General features: G+C 46.4%; 9 protein-coding genes across 9 annotated transcripts; 3 read left to right on the top strand and 6 right to left on the bottom strand.

The window, feature by feature from the left end:
• Positions 1-972: 972 nt before the first annotated feature.
• N7479_001433 (uncharacterized protein) lies at positions 973-2710 on the top strand (the record flags this gene model as incomplete). The annotated part of the gene is made up of 3 exons (XM_057249130.1): positions 973-1171; positions 1307-1980; positions 2090-2710. The coding sequence occupies 3 exons, from the start codon at positions 973-975 to the stop codon at positions 2708-2710; spliced, it is 1494 nt and encodes a 497-aa protein (XP_057113562.1).
• A 436-nt stretch (positions 2711-3146) lies between these two features.
• On the bottom strand, positions 3147-4182 carry N7479_001432 (glycoside hydrolase family 43 protein; the record flags this gene model as incomplete). The annotated part of the gene is made up of 2 exons (XM_057249129.1): positions 3147-3769; positions 3831-4182. The coding sequence occupies 2 exons, from the start codon at positions 4180-4182 to the stop codon at positions 3147-3149; spliced, it is 975 nt and encodes a 324-aa protein (XP_057113561.1).
• A 716-nt stretch (positions 4183-4898) lies between these two features.
• Positions 4899-6550, bottom strand: N7479_001431 (Winged helix-turn-helix transcription repressor DNA-binding; the record flags this gene model as incomplete). Its single annotated transcript, XM_057249128.1, has 6 exons — positions 4899-4955; positions 5007-5093; positions 5143-5307; positions 5361-5624; positions 5679-6457; positions 6508-6550. 6 exons carry the CDS (start codon positions 6548-6550, stop codon positions 4899-4901), a joined length of 1395 nt encoding a protein of 464 aa, XP_057113560.1.
• Positions 6551-7622: 1072 nt separating this feature from the next.
• Positions 7623-7979, bottom strand: N7479_001430 (uncharacterized protein; the record flags this gene model as incomplete). The annotated part of the gene is made up of 1 exon (XM_057249127.1): positions 7623-7979. One exon carries the CDS (start codon positions 7977-7979, stop codon positions 7623-7625), a length of 357 nt encoding a protein of 118 aa, XP_057113559.1.
• A 42-nt stretch (positions 7980-8021) lies between these two features.
• Positions 8022-9095, bottom strand: N7479_001429 (Aminoglycoside phosphotransferase; the record flags this gene model as incomplete). The annotated part of the gene is made up of 2 exons (XM_057249126.1): positions 8022-8732; positions 8808-9095. 2 exons carry the CDS (start codon positions 9093-9095, stop codon positions 8022-8024), a joined length of 999 nt encoding a protein of 332 aa, XP_057113558.1.
• Positions 9096-10515: 1420 nt separating this feature from the next.
• N7479_001428 (fungal specific transcription factor domain-containing protein) lies at positions 10516-12918 on the top strand (the record flags this gene model as incomplete). Its single annotated transcript, XM_057249125.1, has 7 exons — positions 10516-10550; positions 10591-10755; positions 10817-11008; positions 11070-11208; positions 11274-11722; positions 11777-12332; positions 12412-12918. 7 exons carry the CDS (start codon positions 10516-10518, stop codon positions 12916-12918), a joined length of 2043 nt encoding a protein of 680 aa, XP_057113557.1.
• A 204-nt stretch (positions 12919-13122) lies between these two features.
• On the bottom strand, positions 13123-14463 carry N7479_001427 (TauD/TfdA family dioxygenase; the record flags this gene model as incomplete). Its single annotated transcript, XM_057249124.1, has 3 exons — positions 13123-13786; positions 13849-14114; positions 14167-14463. The coding sequence occupies 3 exons, from the start codon at positions 14461-14463 to the stop codon at positions 13123-13125; spliced, it is 1227 nt and encodes a 408-aa protein (XP_057113556.1).
• Positions 14464-15121: 658 nt separating this feature from the next.
• N7479_001426 (formate/nitrite transporter family protein) lies at positions 15122-16248 on the bottom strand (the record flags this gene model as incomplete). Its single annotated transcript, XM_057249123.1, has 3 exons — positions 15122-15303; positions 15372-15900; positions 15970-16248. 3 exons carry the CDS (start codon positions 16246-16248, stop codon positions 15122-15124), a joined length of 990 nt encoding a protein of 329 aa, XP_057113555.1.
• An 807-nt stretch (positions 16249-17055) lies between these two features.
• On the top strand, positions 17056-17473 carry N7479_001425 (DUF3140 domain-containing protein; the record flags this gene model as incomplete). The annotated part of the gene is made up of 2 exons (XM_057249122.1): positions 17056-17192; positions 17272-17473. 2 exons carry the CDS (start codon positions 17056-17058, stop codon positions 17471-17473), a joined length of 339 nt encoding a protein of 112 aa, XP_057113554.1.
• Between the last annotated feature and the right edge of the window lie 202 nt (positions 17474-17675).

Below are 17675 nucleotides of genomic sequence, written 5' to 3'. Positions count from 1 at the left end.
TTTATAACGCCTTTATGTTTACTATAACCAATGAAGAAAGGGGTTAAAAAAGGTTGGGGTGCAGCAAACTTGGCAGGGCGTCACCTATGATCCCCCCATTCCAACCGATGCCAAGATCAGCCCTCATCATAGCTCTCTTATACCGATGCTCTTCATTCCAATTATATCGTTACGTATGTTACTTGAGTTTTTCCTTTCCTTGATTTTCCCCCGTTCGACTACTCTGCATAACGTATGTCCTGTGTTTCTCTCTTTCCCCTTGTCTTGGGTTGGAGGACATCTACTATCTATGAGGCCAAAATATACAAATTTGGCGAATGGACATGAAGATTTAGTTGCCAATAGGTGGGTAGCGGGTGCCTCTTAATCCTTGATAAAACATCCATGAGAATATCCATGAACTGTCACAAACAGAACCTGCTCACCGCTATTTCCAGCCATAAGCGCAGTGCCTCCAGAGTAGAGCCCCTGAGGCAAACCTAATGACATTCTTTGTGTCTTCTGCTCAAAGACCCTTCCTTACCTAGAGGGCCTGTCGCTTTTCGTTTTTTCCTGTTCTACTGCCACCGAAAATCAATTGCCGATGACAATGGAGCAATATCTCTTAGCAAATGTATCGCGATATCAGTCTCTCGTGCAGCGTTTTGTGCCACAGCCACCGACCACAACTGAGAATAAAGACGTGGCGAACTGCTCGAACATTTCTGTGGCTATTCGTATACGGCCTATATTAGATCATGAGATGGTGTCCGGCCAGGTCCCTGCTATTTTTCCTCGAAGTGAAAATGGAGTAGTGGACCTTCATGAATTGAAGAGGGTGGTGAGAGGCCTACCTACGTTGAATGTTAGTCGACCCAGTTTTGAGAAAAAGGTAAAACATGACCACACCTACTTATATATTCCTAGTCTTCTTCATTCAGGGTTGGTAATGTGTTCGGTGCCGATTGCGCGACGGAGACACTTTATACGAATATGCTTCGACCACTTCTTCCTTTCGTATGGGAAGGAGGTATAGGCACACTGTTCGCATTTGGACAAACAGGCTCCGGCAAAACTTATACTATCAGTGAAGTGGAACGACTTCTCGCGGAGACATTGTTTGATGGGGCTTGGGCAACTCAGCGGAAACTACATGTTTCAATGTTTGAGCTGGCCGGGAACTCCGCATATGGTAGGTGATCTACCGAGCAACTCGAATTTCCTACCCGCATACACTTTTATATTCCGGAAAAAAACGCATGTAAACCAAGCACTATGGGCATTATTAACCTAATACAATGATATGCTGATTTTCATTCATGATCAGACCTTTTAGACTCGCGTGCGCCGTTCTCGATCCTCGAAGACTCGTTTGGCAATACACAGCTTGTTGGGGCCCAGGAACTTGCTATCAATAGCAAGTCGGAATTCTTAGCTTTGATTGAAAAAGCCACATCATTTCGACAAACTGCCGGTACAGAGAAAAACGACGGATCCTCACGCTCACATGCAATTTGCCGTATTAGGGCCGTGAACATATCACCAGAACCTTCGGAAGATGGCATCCTCTACTTGATTGATCTCGCAGGGTCAGAGGCAGCACGAGATCTTTCTAATCACAGCGCTGATCGCATGAAAGAGACACGTGAGATCAATATCAGTCTCTCCATACTCAAGGACTGCATAAGAGGGATAGCAAGTACTAACAACACGCCCGAAACATCCAAAAAGCGCCAGAAGGACCAGTATATTCCATTCCGTCAGAGCACTTTGACCAAGGTCTTGAAGCATGTGTTTGACCCGTCTGGTACTCGAAGCTCGACGACTGCAGTATTAGCCTGCATCAACCCAAGCTTTTTAGACACATCAGCAAGCAAGAATACTCTTCGTTATGCCCATATGCTTTGTGCAACTGAGGTCAAATATCAGTCGGTCGAGCATAATCCTGCGATACCCAAAACATGGAGTAACAAGTTTGTTCGAAGTTATATCACCAAAGAAGTAAGTTATACATGGTAAACCTGAATTGTCGCTCTCCCATGTTGCCATAATGCTGATATTTGAGAAGTCGGGTAGTCCTGTGATTTCACCCTCTATTCTTGCACCGCAGGAGTCAGGCGCTCAGCTTTTGGCGATCCCCTTGAACAAATTCATCGCCCGCTGTCTCCGTACCAAGGGCGTGACGGACAATCAAGCCAAAGCCTTCCATGCCAAGCTTTGGCGCCTACATATCGACTCTACACATGCCCCTCGGTCGGACCAGAAGTTAAACGGTGATCTAGTGCAAAAAGACCACACTGCCCGGGAGAGCGTGTCACCCATGACCTACATTTCCAGCCGTGACTTGATGTCCAAGGGGGACATGCGCACATTTAAAGATCGCATTCGACCCGGCATGGTGGTTTGTTGTAACGCGATGGTTGATGTCCCTTGGACTTCGTCTCAGCAGAAACTGGTCATGGTTCTGTGTCCACAGAAAGTCGTTGGAAAAAACATGAAAGATGCCCTGGGCAATGAGATTAATTCAGGGTATTGTTTATCACAGCATGAGAACACAGAACCCACAGGAGCCACTCACCAGCGCTATCTATGTGCTATGGTCTTGTCTGGAGGTTTGGCAGACTCATACGAGGTCAGCATCTGGCGGCAAATTGTTGTGGATCTGAGTTCTATGGAGACAGAAATCTCACTCGAGTATGATCCTGCCACAAGATACTACCACATCTGTTGAATCTTGCTTAGAGTTAGAATTGCATCCTTCCTTGATAGATTGTGACTTCACCCTTTCCGACGAGGCAAATAAAGCCACTGCGCTGCTTCTGTATTAACGGATTCCACTCTTCTCTCTATCTTTTCCCTAGTAGGCAATGCAATTATTTGATAGACTAAAAGGTGATTGATTGAAAAAAACTTTCTTGGGAGCCGTGTACCGTCAATCTCACAAAATAAATGAACTCACATACATGGCTCTCCTTCTTCGGCAACATCAATATATTATGAAAGCTTTACATTCTGGTTAAAGTAAACAAGTGACTGTCACAATCTGAGTAATCTACTATGCATGTAAATATCGCTACCTTGTGATGTACTCGGTTATGTACATAATAATGCTCCATTTCACCCGTCCGGGACTACTTCAGATCATTTCTCCTCTCAGTTAACCAGCTTTAGCTTGGCTCACTGTACGTATGTGTCCAAGCAACAGGCTCCCCAAAGTTTAGACTGCCATCAGAATCAGTTCCCAGCAATTGGATCATGGTATACCGGCTATCATCACAGGCGCCAGAGCTCGATGTGGTCGCATGATACACGATCCAAGTCTGCGAACCATCTGGACTCTGGAAAAACGCATTGTGACCAGTTCCATAGTTACCATTCGCCGAAGTAAACACACATCCATCTTGCTTGCTCCAGGCGCTCGCTTCCGTAGGAGTCGTACTACCGTCCCAGGCTAGGAGGCCAAGACAATAACTTGAAGTCCAGCAATAAGAGGCCGAGTAGGATATGTATGTAGTTCCCCCGAAATATAGTGCAGCTGGGCCCTCGTTAACGGGTGTTCCGACCTGCTCCCATGATTCAGTCGGTTGCGAAATGACGTAAATGTCCCCCGTCAGAGAGACGAACTCCGATCCTAGGTTCTGAATACATAGCGATTGGTAGGTCACACCATGGAAACAGGAAAACATCAAGTGATTCCCATAGTCGTTGAAACGAATCACCGAGGCGTCGATCGCCCACTCGTTCGTCAACTGTCCAGTGTATGTGTAGTCATCCCACGGGGAAGCCCCGCCTAATGAAACACTATCAGTCAATGCTTTGAGTTTGCGCTTTGTTGGAATTATAGACAGTACCTGTTAAAACGTGTAAGCGTTGTCCATCAAGACTCTCACTCTCACCAGCAGTGTAATAGATGTACCATTTGTCACCCAGGTAATGCACTTCGGGAGCCCAGAAATTGCAGCAGTGAGATGCAGTAGTCGTGGAGTAGACCACTTTCTTTGTCGCAGTCTCGAGACTTTCCACTGTAGTTGAACGCGATATCTCAACATCGCTCCAGGTAGTGGTAAGAAGATAGTAGTATCCATCAGTATACACAACAAAGGGGTCACTTCCACTTGGCTTTCGAATAGGATTGTTCCATGCTAAAGATAAACTGCAAAAGACAAGGAAGCTAATGAAAATGGATAGAGTTCTGTTGATCATCTTGTAAACGAGTTGAACTTGTGTTTGATGCCTATGCTATGAGATGAGACGTACAAAGCCTTAACAAGCAGACAAACCCATTGCCTGTTACTTTGAATGACGCATTTGAGCTCGACGGTCGATTTGTGGAAATTCACTCAAGCTTAGTATTTCAGCAAAAAAGACTTGGCCCGTGTTTCAGTATGCCACCAGATCGACAAGCCCCGCAAATACGGAGAATGTGCCGTTGGCATGAGGGAGATCCGCCGGGATGTTACGCCTTTTGAACTGCAAAGCCATACTGTAACTTTATATGGAGGACCTGTGTCTGGATTGGCGCACTTTGTTGGTGATCCTACGGGGTACTTAGCTCCGAATTAAGGCGAGTTGAGTTTTTCCATTCACTTGGATGCTGCGATCGATTCTTATATTTTGCTTCAGCCCATGGGGTGAATGACGTAGACATTTTGCCCCTCAGGGATATCCATCAATCTAGATGCGTAGAATTTTGAATCAGGAAGGTAAATAGCGACCGTAGATAAAAGAAATTTGAATTGAGGCAATCGATATTGACTTCAGACATAAATATGCCATGTTAAATGAACCAAAAGAGCAGAGCGTTGTAAAGGAGTGTTCAGAGCAAGCTATGTTGAATAGCGACGGAAGGAAGGAACGATAGAAAAGAAAAATAAAAATCGATGAAAGGCCTACACTTTCGGTGATGCGCTGAAGTGACTTCAATAGTCATCTCCACGACTGATCACCTCCTTGCCTGATTCTCGCAACAGAATGGTCTAGAAGGGTTAGCATTGCAGGCTATTTTATAATGAAGGAGGGCAACAAACGTGTTCAAATTGCGCAGAATACGATCCTTTGACGTCCATCAGAGGCTGGTAGACCTCTACATACCCGTTTGATGCAAGGCTGTTCATCTACTCACTGTAAGCACACGATTTCGATGGTTGAACTATGAGAACTCACACCAGCCAGATAACGCTCGACGCCAAGCCGTTCAAGATAGCGGCGGCAGAAGACGAGGGAGCCAAAGTTTTCGTTGATTTTCTGATAGAGGGACTTGGCGCTGGCAAGATGCGACGTGATCTTTTTTGGTGCGGATGGGTCTTTACCATAACCATACACCCCAGGCTAAAGAAATACGTGAATATGTGCCGACTGCAGGCAAGGAGGATAAAACGTACCCCATCAAACAGATAACCACGACCGGTTGTCCCGAATGTTTCGATGGCAAATATCTCCCCCAATTCCATCTTGGTGTTGTCATTGTTCCTGACAAATGGGATAGACTTCCCGGCATGGATGCGATACTGCTCAATATTGTGTCCAGTGATGTTGCGTACTGCCTTGACAGGGAACGTCCGGCCATTGATATCAACCTCGTAGCTTTCCATCGCTTCCTGTATGGCAGCGCTTACATCGCTAATGCGGACGTCGACCCCGGCATTCTAGGAGTTGTCAGCGGTGGTCTAGCATTTTAAAAAAAAACGGAGATCGGTCACCTTGATGCCAGTATTGGTTGCGTCCTTGACAGCGGTAAGGAGATTGTCGTAGGTTGGGTCAAAGGACATTGTGAAGGCACTATCAACAATCCAGCCGTTTATATGAACGCCAAAGTCGACCTTCATGACATCGCTTGAGTCCAGGACCACATCCTTTTGACCAGGGTTCGGCGTATAGTGCGCAACACAATTGTTGAGTGACAGGCCCGTGGGGAAGCCCATTCCGGATATCAGACCTTGCCCAGTCTCAAGGCCAGCATTGTCGAGCAACGCTCTCACACCATCCTCGATTCCCACAGCAATCTCCGTGAGGGTCTGGCCCGGACGAACGCTCTCTTGCGTCCAGTGTCGCACTTGGCGGTGTACCTCGGCAGCCTTGCGATAGTCGTTCAAGAAGGTGTCATCTTCGATGTGGTGACGGGACTGGTGTCGGACTTCCTCGGCGGTTGTACGGGCGGTATTTTCGACCACAGACTCATAGATTTGAGCTTCACCATGTGGATACTGGCGATTGGGAAAGAGTTCGGCGAGAGGAATTCGCGGTGGTGAAGATTGCTTCAACACAGAGGACTTCTTCTTCGGCCTTCTTCGTTTCTTTTTCGGATTTGTTGAAGGTGCAGTTTGCGAGTTCAACAGGGTAACGGTGCAGGTGATATTATCGCCATCGGCATCGTCATCTGCGTCTCCTTCTCCGAGCGAGCCATCGCCGTCGCGAGACCAATGGGCACCCCGTGGTTCCCCACCAGCGGCGTTCGCCTTGGTTGAACTGGGAGGAGCATCTGCTAAAGGTTAGCTGACTGTAATGAAGGTCGATTACTGTGTGCCATACCACCACCTCCCTGGCTGTCATTCTCTGCTGTTTTAGAGCCCATGTCGACATGAAGAAAAGTAATGCGATATGAGGGGAATGTCAGACGGTGGAAGTACCAAGTAAGCAAATTTGGTGTCCACGGGTGAGGGGCGGGCCGGCCCCTACTCGGCCCCAGGTAATATTTTTGTTGTGTTTGTTTTATTTGCTGTGTTTGGATGTTTCTGTTTCAGTCATAGCATCAATCCTCCAACATTTTCTCGGCAAAGCACGTCTCTTTTACTCCAATTCTCTTACTTTTATAAACCAGTTAAAACTGACCATTGCATAACATTACAGCTGACCCAAAGTCTACAATTTGCCTAAACAGAGGGCATTGTGAGCGTAGATACTATGATTGATCTTCCGTCCAAGACGTGGTTTCATTGTGGGAATAGAATCATCAAGTTGAGTGAGAGATTTGTAGGGGAAGAAATAAAGAGGCATTTAGATACTCTTTGAATCGATTAGAACATTCATAAGGGCTGGATAGTGAAGGACCCGGAAGATGCCAAATTCTAGGTCCTCCGTATAAGAGCTACTTATAGCAACTGCTTCGCCGCGAGATTCACAAATCGAATAAGGAAATCAAAGCTCTCGGGATAATATATAAAGACCTTAGGCCAGACAATATCGTTTGGAGTGAAGAGCGCGGACGTGCTTTGATCATCGACTTCCACTGTTCCACTTGAAGACGTCGACCGGTCAAGCAGAGACCGGGAGCTGTAAAACGACGACTGAATCATATGGAGGTAAGAAATACAAGATGTCTTCATATTTAGTGATAAGAAAATATTTTCTCTATCTGTTAAATTGGCGATTTTGTTTTTGATAGCCAAATTTCCATTGTCACCTATATATTCCTAGGTAAAGTGCGCTCCCTGCTTACATGCTTCCACACCACCCGAGTCATTATATGAGCCGGACCTCGGAATCATATACCCTCATAAGACCATCATAAGACAATTGCAGTTTGTCGTTCAATTCTAATATCCAAGACTCTCGTGTACAAGTAGAGATTGAATAGGCAAGGAATAATAAGGGACAAACTGCGACGTGGAACAATTCCCGTCAAAGCTCCTAGAGCAATCAAGCAATCATTCTATCCACTCGCACTCGTATGCTCGAGTATACTCATCCGGGTCCCAAGCCAAAGGTCTCGTGTCTATCTCTTCAAATTTCAGCTTTACACATTCATCTATGTACTCCTTTTCTTTGGGTGTCAAGAGATGAAGCCTTTCCTTCCACACATTGTCAAAGCCAAAGCTTTGAGTCGGTCCAAAGAATGGCTGGTCAATCTTCTGCCAATAGATCGAGTCGAATACAAAATTATTCCGTGCGGCATACATGACCCAGAAGTTCCCGCTCTTCCAACTGTCTCGCATTGGGCCAGAGAGACGCTGAGTCTCCATAAGTTGACCGGCGCGGATTGCCTCATCCTCGCAGTCATTCATGGCTTGAAGAAATGTTTCAAGTCGTTTCTCATATTGTATGCATCAGTCATCGAGCCCTTTAGGCCAATATTCCGGCTTTTCGAGAAGAAGCCACCAAGGCGGTGCATGAGAAAATTCGACAGGGGCGGTGTATGTAAACTCCCAGTCCACCACTCCGACAATATTCTCAGCTTCATCGACGAGGACACTCTCTGGTCGAAAGTCATCGCACCAGATTGGAAATGGGCCAGCCTCATGGCACAGCCATTTTTCTCTCAATTTCTGGTCTCGAATAAGTCTTCGGAAAAGAAGTCGCGCCACAAATTTTCGCCGGTAGTCATCCTCGGAGTCAACGGAATCGTTCCTTTGAATTATGAGGTGTGAAAGCTGCAGTTCCGCCAGGGCGTCAAAGTACGACGATGCTTCAGAGTATGTGCTATTCGGTATTTTCGATCGAGGTAGTGTTCCCAGTTGCACAACTTCATTCATGGAATATGATAAGGGTCGATTCAACACCTTCCACGTCATACTCCTTGGGTCAAGCCCAACAGACCCTATCTTGTTGAGCGTAAGAGTAGACAACGAAAGAACGATTTTGGCCAATTTTCTGTAGAGGTCCCCCAGCCTGACCATATCGAGGTTGAGATTAAGAACTGGACGGACGGTTGGATCTGATTCCGGATTTTCAAGAAGCCTGCAGATACTCTGTTTGTGCTCGAAATATTCCATGATGATAAAAGGTCCTAGGTTTGCGGGACTCTCTTGTTTCTGTCCCTAGCGAGAGATAGAAGGCACCGGAATCGGGATTTGGTGTGATTCTTGGGTTTTCTCCAAAATAAACTGCATGACCCTGACTTCATTGAGGACTTTCTCTTCGGGAAACATAATAATACCAGGGAATGGAAACCGGATGATGGCGGTTGTATCATCGGTAAAAACTATCCGAAAGCAGACATTGAATCCACCCAACGCGAAGATATCAAACTCGCGCCATTCCCGAGGATAAAAGTGCGTTGCAAGAAAGCGACCAACTGCATTGAAGGGGTCCTCGTCTTCCTCGAGATACTTATACCAGCGTCTGTAGACAATCGTCCCTCTTTCCCAGGCTTGGTCGTCGTAAGCAAGACGTGGTTTCATTGTGGGGATAGAATCATCAAATTGAGTGAGAGATGTGTAGGGGAAGAAATAAAGAGGTATTTAGATACTCCTTGAATGGATTAGAACATCCATAAGGGCTGGATGTATATAAGGGGGGACACGGACGGGGAGAACCCAGCTTTAATCCGAGGGAAAGGAGGCAGAACCACGTTGCGATTCTAATTATGTGGTGATACTGCATGCCAAGTTGTAGGGTTCCTACTCATAGCATGTCCTTCCATTGGTGGTTAATGACGGCTCAGAGAGTAACAACCAAGTTGACTTGAAGGGGGAATGTGCTTGCGAGCTTACAGAGCTTCTTAACGCCCTCTTCCTTTCTCAGTTATAGTATCTTATTGGTAGATTGGAAATCGAGAATGGGAAGCTAGGCAGAAACTGGTAGATGCATCACATGGCACTAAGCACGGATTCGGCAAGCACCGATAAACTGGTGGATCGAAGCGCCGTTCAAAGAATCGTGTTCCGCTAGCGAGCACTGGATAAAGCACACAATTTCTCACCTAGGCAATTTACCTAGAGTCTCCAAACGCTAGATTTCGTCCCTCAACCACAGCGAGTCCTAGGATTGTTTGAGCTTTGGACAAAAAATGGTGCAAAAGCCCCTGCGGAAGTTTCTTGTTAAATCCTCGTACTTGGTGTTCCTGGCTAAAGGGCATTCAACCAGCCATCCATACGATAGGGATCTTACATGAGGTGACGCTTGGAGCTTGACGATAGTCTCCCGAGGCCGTCCTGAGGTCGTCCTGAGATCTTGCTTGGCTATTACATAAGCCAAAATAAATGCCAAGACCCCCGTTAGTTTGGAGGGATTTGGTCTCCGACAATCTCTCCATTTTAACGGGGACTGTGTTCATATCCTACACGCTAAGCCCTTTGTGGAAAGATGGGTCTTCCCCACATTTTCTGCGATTTCGCCATTTGACATGCATATCCCGCCATAACATTTTACCCGACCAACCGATAGTCCGAAGCCTCCTCTCAATGTTCACATTCCTGGACTGTTGTGGACTATCGACATCCTCATTGGTATGGGTTCGAATAAGAAAACATCGAGATCACGGTTTGGTGGGTCACTCTCTCAGCAAAATGGGTCATTCCGCTAATATGTCTAGGCTGTCGCACGTGCCGTGCCCGAAAAGTGAGAAACCATCTTTCTACTCCAGATGATATGGCATTCTAAAGCATTCAATGATATTTCACAGGTCAAATGTGACGAAAAACCTGGCGAATGCGGCAACTGTGCTCGACTGCGACTGGTCTGTTCCGGCTACACAACGCCGTTGAGGTCTCAAGCAACCACGGATGAAATAGACCAAGGAGATCCACCAAGAGGAAAGAGGACATTTCGCTCTTGTGTAGCATGTCGTTCTTCAAAGACTAAATGCTCGGGTGAGCAACCATGTCAACGATGCCGTTGGAAATGTTCAACCGAATGTGTTTATGCCGAGTCTACACAGCCCACTTGGGTACGCAGAGTCAATGCGACCCCAACAGGCAATAAGAACTCTTCTCCATCCCAGCCCTCTATGCCTGAACGATCTTTTGAACCGACACCGTCTAGACGGGACAGTCCGCCTACGTCGCAACAGGCTTTTGCCTTGGTGGAAACCGCCGGGAGTTCATCATCTTCACTTGACTGGTGAGCCATGAAGAACTTCGCTCATATATCCATCTATTGGGCTCATACTCACTGGTCATAGGCTGGGTACTCACTATCTCCCCAACTCATCGAGAATCGCAATGCTAGTCGAGGAGTATTTTAATAATATCCATCCTCTACGCGCCTTTGCTTTTATGCACAAACCTTCTTTCCTCCAACGTTTGGACGGAGAACTTTCAAAGAACTACCACAATAATGCTCTGTTACATATTATCTGTGCATTGGGAGCACAGTAAGCCTAGCCCACTGACATCGCGAAAGCAAGGCCCGATCAGCTCATATCTATCTTAAAGGTTTTATGCTCTGTCATACAGCGAGACGACAGCTCCACTTGAGCCCAAATTTATCCTTCTTGCAGGCACCCAGTGGGCTAAAATTGCCCAGCGACTCATTCTTGAGACTATAGATCGTGTGACCATTGAGAGTCTAATGGTGCGGCCTCTTTGAAATTCAAGCCCATTTCTATGCCACAATGTTGTTACTGATAATTTAGCCAGGCGGCCGTTCTGCTTCATGATTATGCAGTTCGATTGGGAAACTTTGCAAATGCGTTCATGCTGAGTGGAATCACTACTCGCATGACCCAGGCACTACAGATCAACCTTGAATATAATACCGACATACTCTGCCGGGATACTGGTAACGGGCTTCCAGTCACAGCAAAGGAATCTCGTCGCCGATTAATGTGGAGCTGTTATATAATGGATGCGCTTGTTGGCAGCGGAGTAGACCAGTTAACGCTGATGGATGAAAGAGATATCAAGATTCAACTTCCATGCAACGATCGCAACTTCACTCAGCAAGTCCCTTGCCTCACAGAAACTTTATATCCTGGAAGCTGGCTCAAATTTATCCCGGAAGATTTAGACACAAAGTCTCTGTTGCCAAACATGGGGATAATGGCGTATTTTATTCGACAGATTTCCATCCGCAAGAGGGTTTTAAGGTAATTGCAATCCTATTTTCCTATTATTTCCGAATTTTTTTAACATTGGACAAGATATATTAAGCATTTGGGAGAGGCTATGGTTCCTTGGGATCCCGCGTCAGAATTTGCGCTTCTAGATTCAGACTGCCGGGCATGGTATGACTCTCTACCTGCAAGTCTACAGTTCACACCCGATGCAATATACATTCGCAAAGACACTTCGCAATTAGGCGCTCTGTGCTTGCTCCATTGCGCGCATTATCAAACCGTCTGCGACCTATATCGATTAGGAGCCCCTGCGCTTTACAAACTCCGAGCCGCTTTCGACTTCCCTCCTGAACAGGGGGAGTTTCTTCGGCATCTACAAAAGGTTCTCTTTGATTCAGCTCGGGCTTTGGCAACTATCATTGGTCAGACGGCTACGCATGGTCCCCAAATGTTGGCAGACTCTTGGCTTCCGACCATCGTGTATGACAGCTGCCGGATCATGGTATATCATTTGACTCACATCCTGGATCCGCGTTCAGAGAATGCGAAAGCTCTTGTACGGGCTGCAATCCCTCTCCTCCGCAGTAACATCAATGTACTAAAGTTAATGGCATCACTCAATGCAATTGCAAGTTCGCTCGTTAGTCCTCTTTCCCCTGTCTGCAATCCCTAATTTGAGTGGGCCCCCGGATTACTGATCTGTTTCTTGCTTATCCCAGGCCTCCGCGGCAGAAACAATGCTTGATCGTTCTGGTATTGAGTCTGAGATGGTCACCCAGAACATCATACCCGATGATCCATATCAGTCAGCAGATGAGGAAGAAACTCCTGTCCAAAGTGCGCCGGACTATGTCCTTAACCCCTTGACGATTTTCCGAATGGCCCGCAAATCGATACCTGAGCGACATGCCCCCGAAAGGGCGAGCAATACATCCGCGCCTAATAGTGTCCTCCCCGAAAATACCGTCGATATGGATAATTCCCCTTGCGAAGTTATTAGCGAATCCCGGGTAAATAGTGGCCCGGCTGAGTTAGAAGTTGATCAGCCGAGCCTTGAGGAGCTCCAAACTCTATTCATGTCCGATCTTGGATGGGCTTGGCAGCCCGCGGACACAGCTGCTGGATCAGGAACCGAGGGAGCTGGGCTGTTGCCATGGGCAGGTGGATATCCCATCACTCAGCCACAACCCTGGTTGCCTGTGTTTCCATTTCCCCAGCAAGGTTGACGGCGTTTGGGCTAACTTCCATGTCATACGTCATTTTGAGTTATTATATAGCTTTGATGATCTCTTTGATCTAGCTATTCAGAACATGTTTGGTCATCATTAGTCCAACGCCGGATTTGGTTTAAGCCATCAATCGGCCTGGTAGTAATATTCATAATTTCATAATAAGATGTTTTAGTTAAATTGTTACAGGAATTTTCAGGTTCACTCCGCATCCAAGGGACAAACAGGAGGGGTATCGTTAACCTGGATACCTCCACGCTTCCTCTCCAAACTATCGTGGTATGGAAGCTTCCAACCTCCTTCCGATTCTGGGGCCGAGAGCCAAAGTCGCATCAAATGGCGGCGTCGGGCAGGGCGTCCGCTCTCATCAAGCGCTCCAGCTGGGTAATCGGTGTAGGCGGTTCGCGCATGGAAGACATGTGTATTACTCAGGAATTGAATATCACCTGGAGCAAGAATCATGTGTAGCGAGAGCTCAGCGCAGGTCTTCTCAAATATCTCCAGGGCGTATTTCTGTTTGTCTGACAAAGGAGGGATGCGTGCGTCAGGCCCTGAGTTGAAGCGCGCCAGCGATGTCACGTTATTGGGGTCGAGCCTTGTGTAGACTCGTGGGTTGGAGCGTGTCTTATCGTTTTCAAGGTAGAAGACGCTGCATCGCATCCAGGGTTCTTCGCCTTCAGATTGCTCACCCTTCCGGTCGAAATACCAGTTGGGCTCACATAGTGTTTCTACCACATCAGGATGTCTCTCCTGTAGTACATTGAATACATGATGAGTGGACACGATGTCTGATTCACCACCAGACAGAGATTTGGTGATGCAAAGGAGACCGACAAGGTCGGATCCGTCGGTGTGGAAGTATTGGCTAGTAAACATGTTAGCTTTTGGTTCGACACAACCCCACATCCAGTATAAGTAGGTACCTACCGAGCATTTGTTCGGTAGATGCGAACTTTGTCAGTTCTGGTTGGATCTTCTCCTAAATCTTTGACGTGACCCAGGACATGACCACGGCCGTTTTGGCTGGTGAAGTAGCCCAAGTATGTGCCAAGGCCCATGTATGCTGTTGCACACTTCTGGAGATCCCATTGTTCAACAGGGAGGCCTCTGAAACGGAAGAATCCTTTGCCATTGAGCAGATCCTGACGGAGATTTTCCATCCGCTCGGATAAGTTGGGCAAAAGGAAGTTTGCCTATAGACCAGTTAGTTTCCACAAATCGTGATTTTCATGCTGATAATCATACCTTTGTGATTCCAGTTAAAGGAATGCCACTCTTGATAAACTGATCACTGGCACCGCTGATCTCCGCAACTTCATCTGAGGTAAATCGATGTGTCCAGAGGTCATCATTCTCGCGATATTCCTCGGCTTTCCACAGTGTAGGCCCGGTAAGGACTTTCGGGAACTCGGAATAGGGCCGAACTAGTGAATATACGGGAGGGTGCTGGCCGGATGTTTTGAATCCATCTGGGAACACAGATTGCTTGACGGGCTTCGAGAAGGTCTGAAGACCAGGAGTTTCCACGAGTCCGGGGGCCATGGTTGAACGAGATTTGATATGAATAAATAATAACAGTGGTTCTTTGTAGCAGGAATCTGTTTGCAAGCGTCCCTGAATAACCAGTTTGATCTCTCCTCAGAAACGGATTCTGATTGATATATATACTACTGTCATTCTGCATCCACATCTAGTGGGATGAAGGTTGTTCGGCTCGTCGGGTCGATCGGTGTCGGCCTGTCGCTTCATTCGTCATACCTAATACCTCACGACTTGCATCAAAACTTGCTTAAAATATCTCAAGAAAATGTAGAACACCACTGGGACAGCTTGGACCCGAAAATACCTAAGTTGTTCTGCACATAGTAAAATCATCAGAATGCGATGCTGGACTGTTGTCACGGCTGGTCGGCTAATATGGCGACATGCCAAAGCGGGCAGCACGCAATATCTGCCCATAGAATCGCAATTCTTGGCGAATCAAAGTGATGACAAAGATCGGCGCTGTATTGGAATAGCGATATATTCGGGGAGTACATCGATGTATACAAAGAACATAGTTATATATGCATGCTTTGATCAACACATATACCCAAAACCCCGATCGCGTGATTCAATATATTAGATTAGATAGGTGCATATGTACATTTTTGTATTCTAATTTGGGTCTACCTTGCCCCATCCTGACTTATCGTGGGCTTTACTCATTCATATGTGAGTTCTGGTCGCCGAAGCTTCCAGCCGATGCCTCGATGTCTGCTCGCTTAGTCGTAGCTTGATATGGGCGGGACACTGAGTCCAATGAGCTGTTCCGGACTTTCTCCTTTCCATACAAAGGCAATGTATTTATATCGAGAAGGTACATGTACCAATAGTAAGTCCCTATACTTCCTATTAGTTTGGGCGCTCTGTTCGCGAAGATAAGCGGGTTTACTGACCACAAAATATACCTCCACCAATGATATTTCCTAATAAGGTCGGGATGATACCTTTCCAGATGTATAGGCCGATTGTAATATTTGGCGCTCCAAGCCAGATCCCCAATGGAATGAATGTCATGTTTGCAACGACGTGGTCAAAGCCCAGGGAAACAAAAGCAAATGTAGGCCACCAGATTCCAATAACTTTGGATGCCAGATCCCGACCTTGGATACCAAAAAAGCAAGCCAAACAGACTAGCCAGTTACACCCAATGCCACGCAGGAATATCATGTGGAAATCAGGGGTGACTTGCTTTTTTGTGGCAAAAGAAATGACAGCGGACTTGAACGGGTCTGCAGAAAAAACATTTCCATCTATAGGTCCAACATTAGTCACAATGATTTGGAGCAATAGGGATGTGAGAGTCAATTCCGTACAGCCGAAGATGATAGCCACGACAAATAAAGATCCGGCGAAGTTTCCAAGGAATGTCACTGCCCAGTGAACCAACATTTTCGACCAAGGCAAGCGCCGGTGAAGCGCTGCAACTGTAGTAAACTGATATGCACGTTAGTCACTTGGTCATCTAACTTGAGGTTACTATGTTCGTTTTGTGGGAAATCATACCATAAAGGATCCAGTGCAAAGGTCTGCACCTGTTAGGAGGATCATACATAGACCATAAGGAAACACCAAGGCACTGATGGTTCGCATCAGACCTGGGGCATTTTCTTGAAACCAGGGTGTGGCATTGGTACTGAGAGTAGTTCCGCAAGCGAATGCAAGTAAACAGCCAGCTGAAACTGCACTAAAAAACACCTTATCCAATCGCATATTCCCCTTGTGTGCGCCTGTGTTTGCGACAGCCTCGATCACCTCTCGAGGAGAGAATGCATCGAATGTCATTTTGATCAGAGGATAATGGTAATCAATCGATTGGAGATATTCGATATTTGTTCGGTTAGTGATAGCCCCTCCGTGGGCAAAACAGGCACATAACTCTGGAGGGTCAGTAGAAATATATCATTTTGGCTCGACAATTCCCTTCCAGGTGCAATGGATGTCTTATCTCCCACCTCAGCGGGAATCCTCCCTTGCATGGTTAATTGCGAATAGTTGGTGCACTCAGATACTTCAAACCCAGACCTGGTATGATCATTGAACTCAGATAAGAGGTTCAAGGTTGGTGACAGGATGACTGAATAATGAGCATGTTCAAATTCCAACGATCTATCGAGTCAAAGGAGAATGAGTTATCAGAATCAAGAGTCTTGGCAAGATAAGGATATATTGTCGATCGTACATCTCCGCGGATGTATCTATGTATAACTATAGTTAATTGTAAATGCTACGATATGCGTGCTATATACTTTGAATATCTATGTATAATGTACATTATCTATTAGGGACGCACCTTTGGAGTTTATGCAGCGCCTCTAGGATGTAGGTACTCCGTACCGGCCTTGTCATTGTGACATGGCAACCTTGGAACACCTTTCCCCATGTGCTTCCGCCGCTATGACGTCAACATCGACTTTGCGAACATAAATTCGTTCTCACTAGGCAAAATGCAATTAATATTACTCATGAATTGTTGCATCTAATCGAGAATCCAATCTTTAGTTCTCACTAGGACAGTTCCGCAGTGTAAACAATGAAGGACAGAGACACCGTGATTGAGTACCTCTCCCTTGAGAAGCTTAATAAACAAAAATGGTTGACAATCCGACCAGCGAATTCAACGATCTCGTGAATATGACTCCAACTGAGCTCCGTGGTTGGCTTGAAGAAGAGCAATCACTGACATCGGGTTGGGAGGGCAGTTCCGGTGAGACTATTGGTCACGAAAGGTAATTATTTCCTTGTTCAGCCTCGGTCGCAGGATTCCAGCGACTAGAAAACAGAAATAAGCGCTGAAAACCGCGATAGTGGCCGAAGGATTGTGCGGATCCTCGAGCACAATCCCACCGCGAACCCGTCCGACTACAGCGATCAAGACATAGACCACATGCGTCGCGTGGTATCCTACTGCAAGCGCCATTTAGCGCAAGAAGAGCGAGCCAAGCATGATACGAGTAGCAAGAGTTACCGATCGCTTAAAAATTGGGGTCATGATGCACTCAAAGAGTAGGGTCGGGTACTTGCAATACCACATGTATCAACATGGTGAAATCGATTATTTTGTCGAGTTTGTTAGAATGGAAAGATTAGCCATGCTTCGGGGCATTGGACAAGGTATGATATGTAAGATAGTAGTGAACAATCTGCACCAAACGATAGAATCTCAAGACGCGTTCTTCTGTTTTGTGCCTTGGTGCCTTATAAAATAAAAA

The sequence above is a fragment of the Penicillium vulpinum genome (genome assembly GCF_028829585.1).
Source record: "Penicillium vulpinum strain IBT 29486 chromosome Unknown utg000001l_segment0_segment0, whole genome shotgun sequence".
Lineage (NCBI taxonomy): Eukaryota > Fungi > Ascomycota > Eurotiomycetes > Eurotiales > Aspergillaceae > Penicillium > Penicillium vulpinum.
Note: the sequence above shows the minus strand (reverse complement) of the source record. Positions and strands in the feature narration are given on the sequence as shown.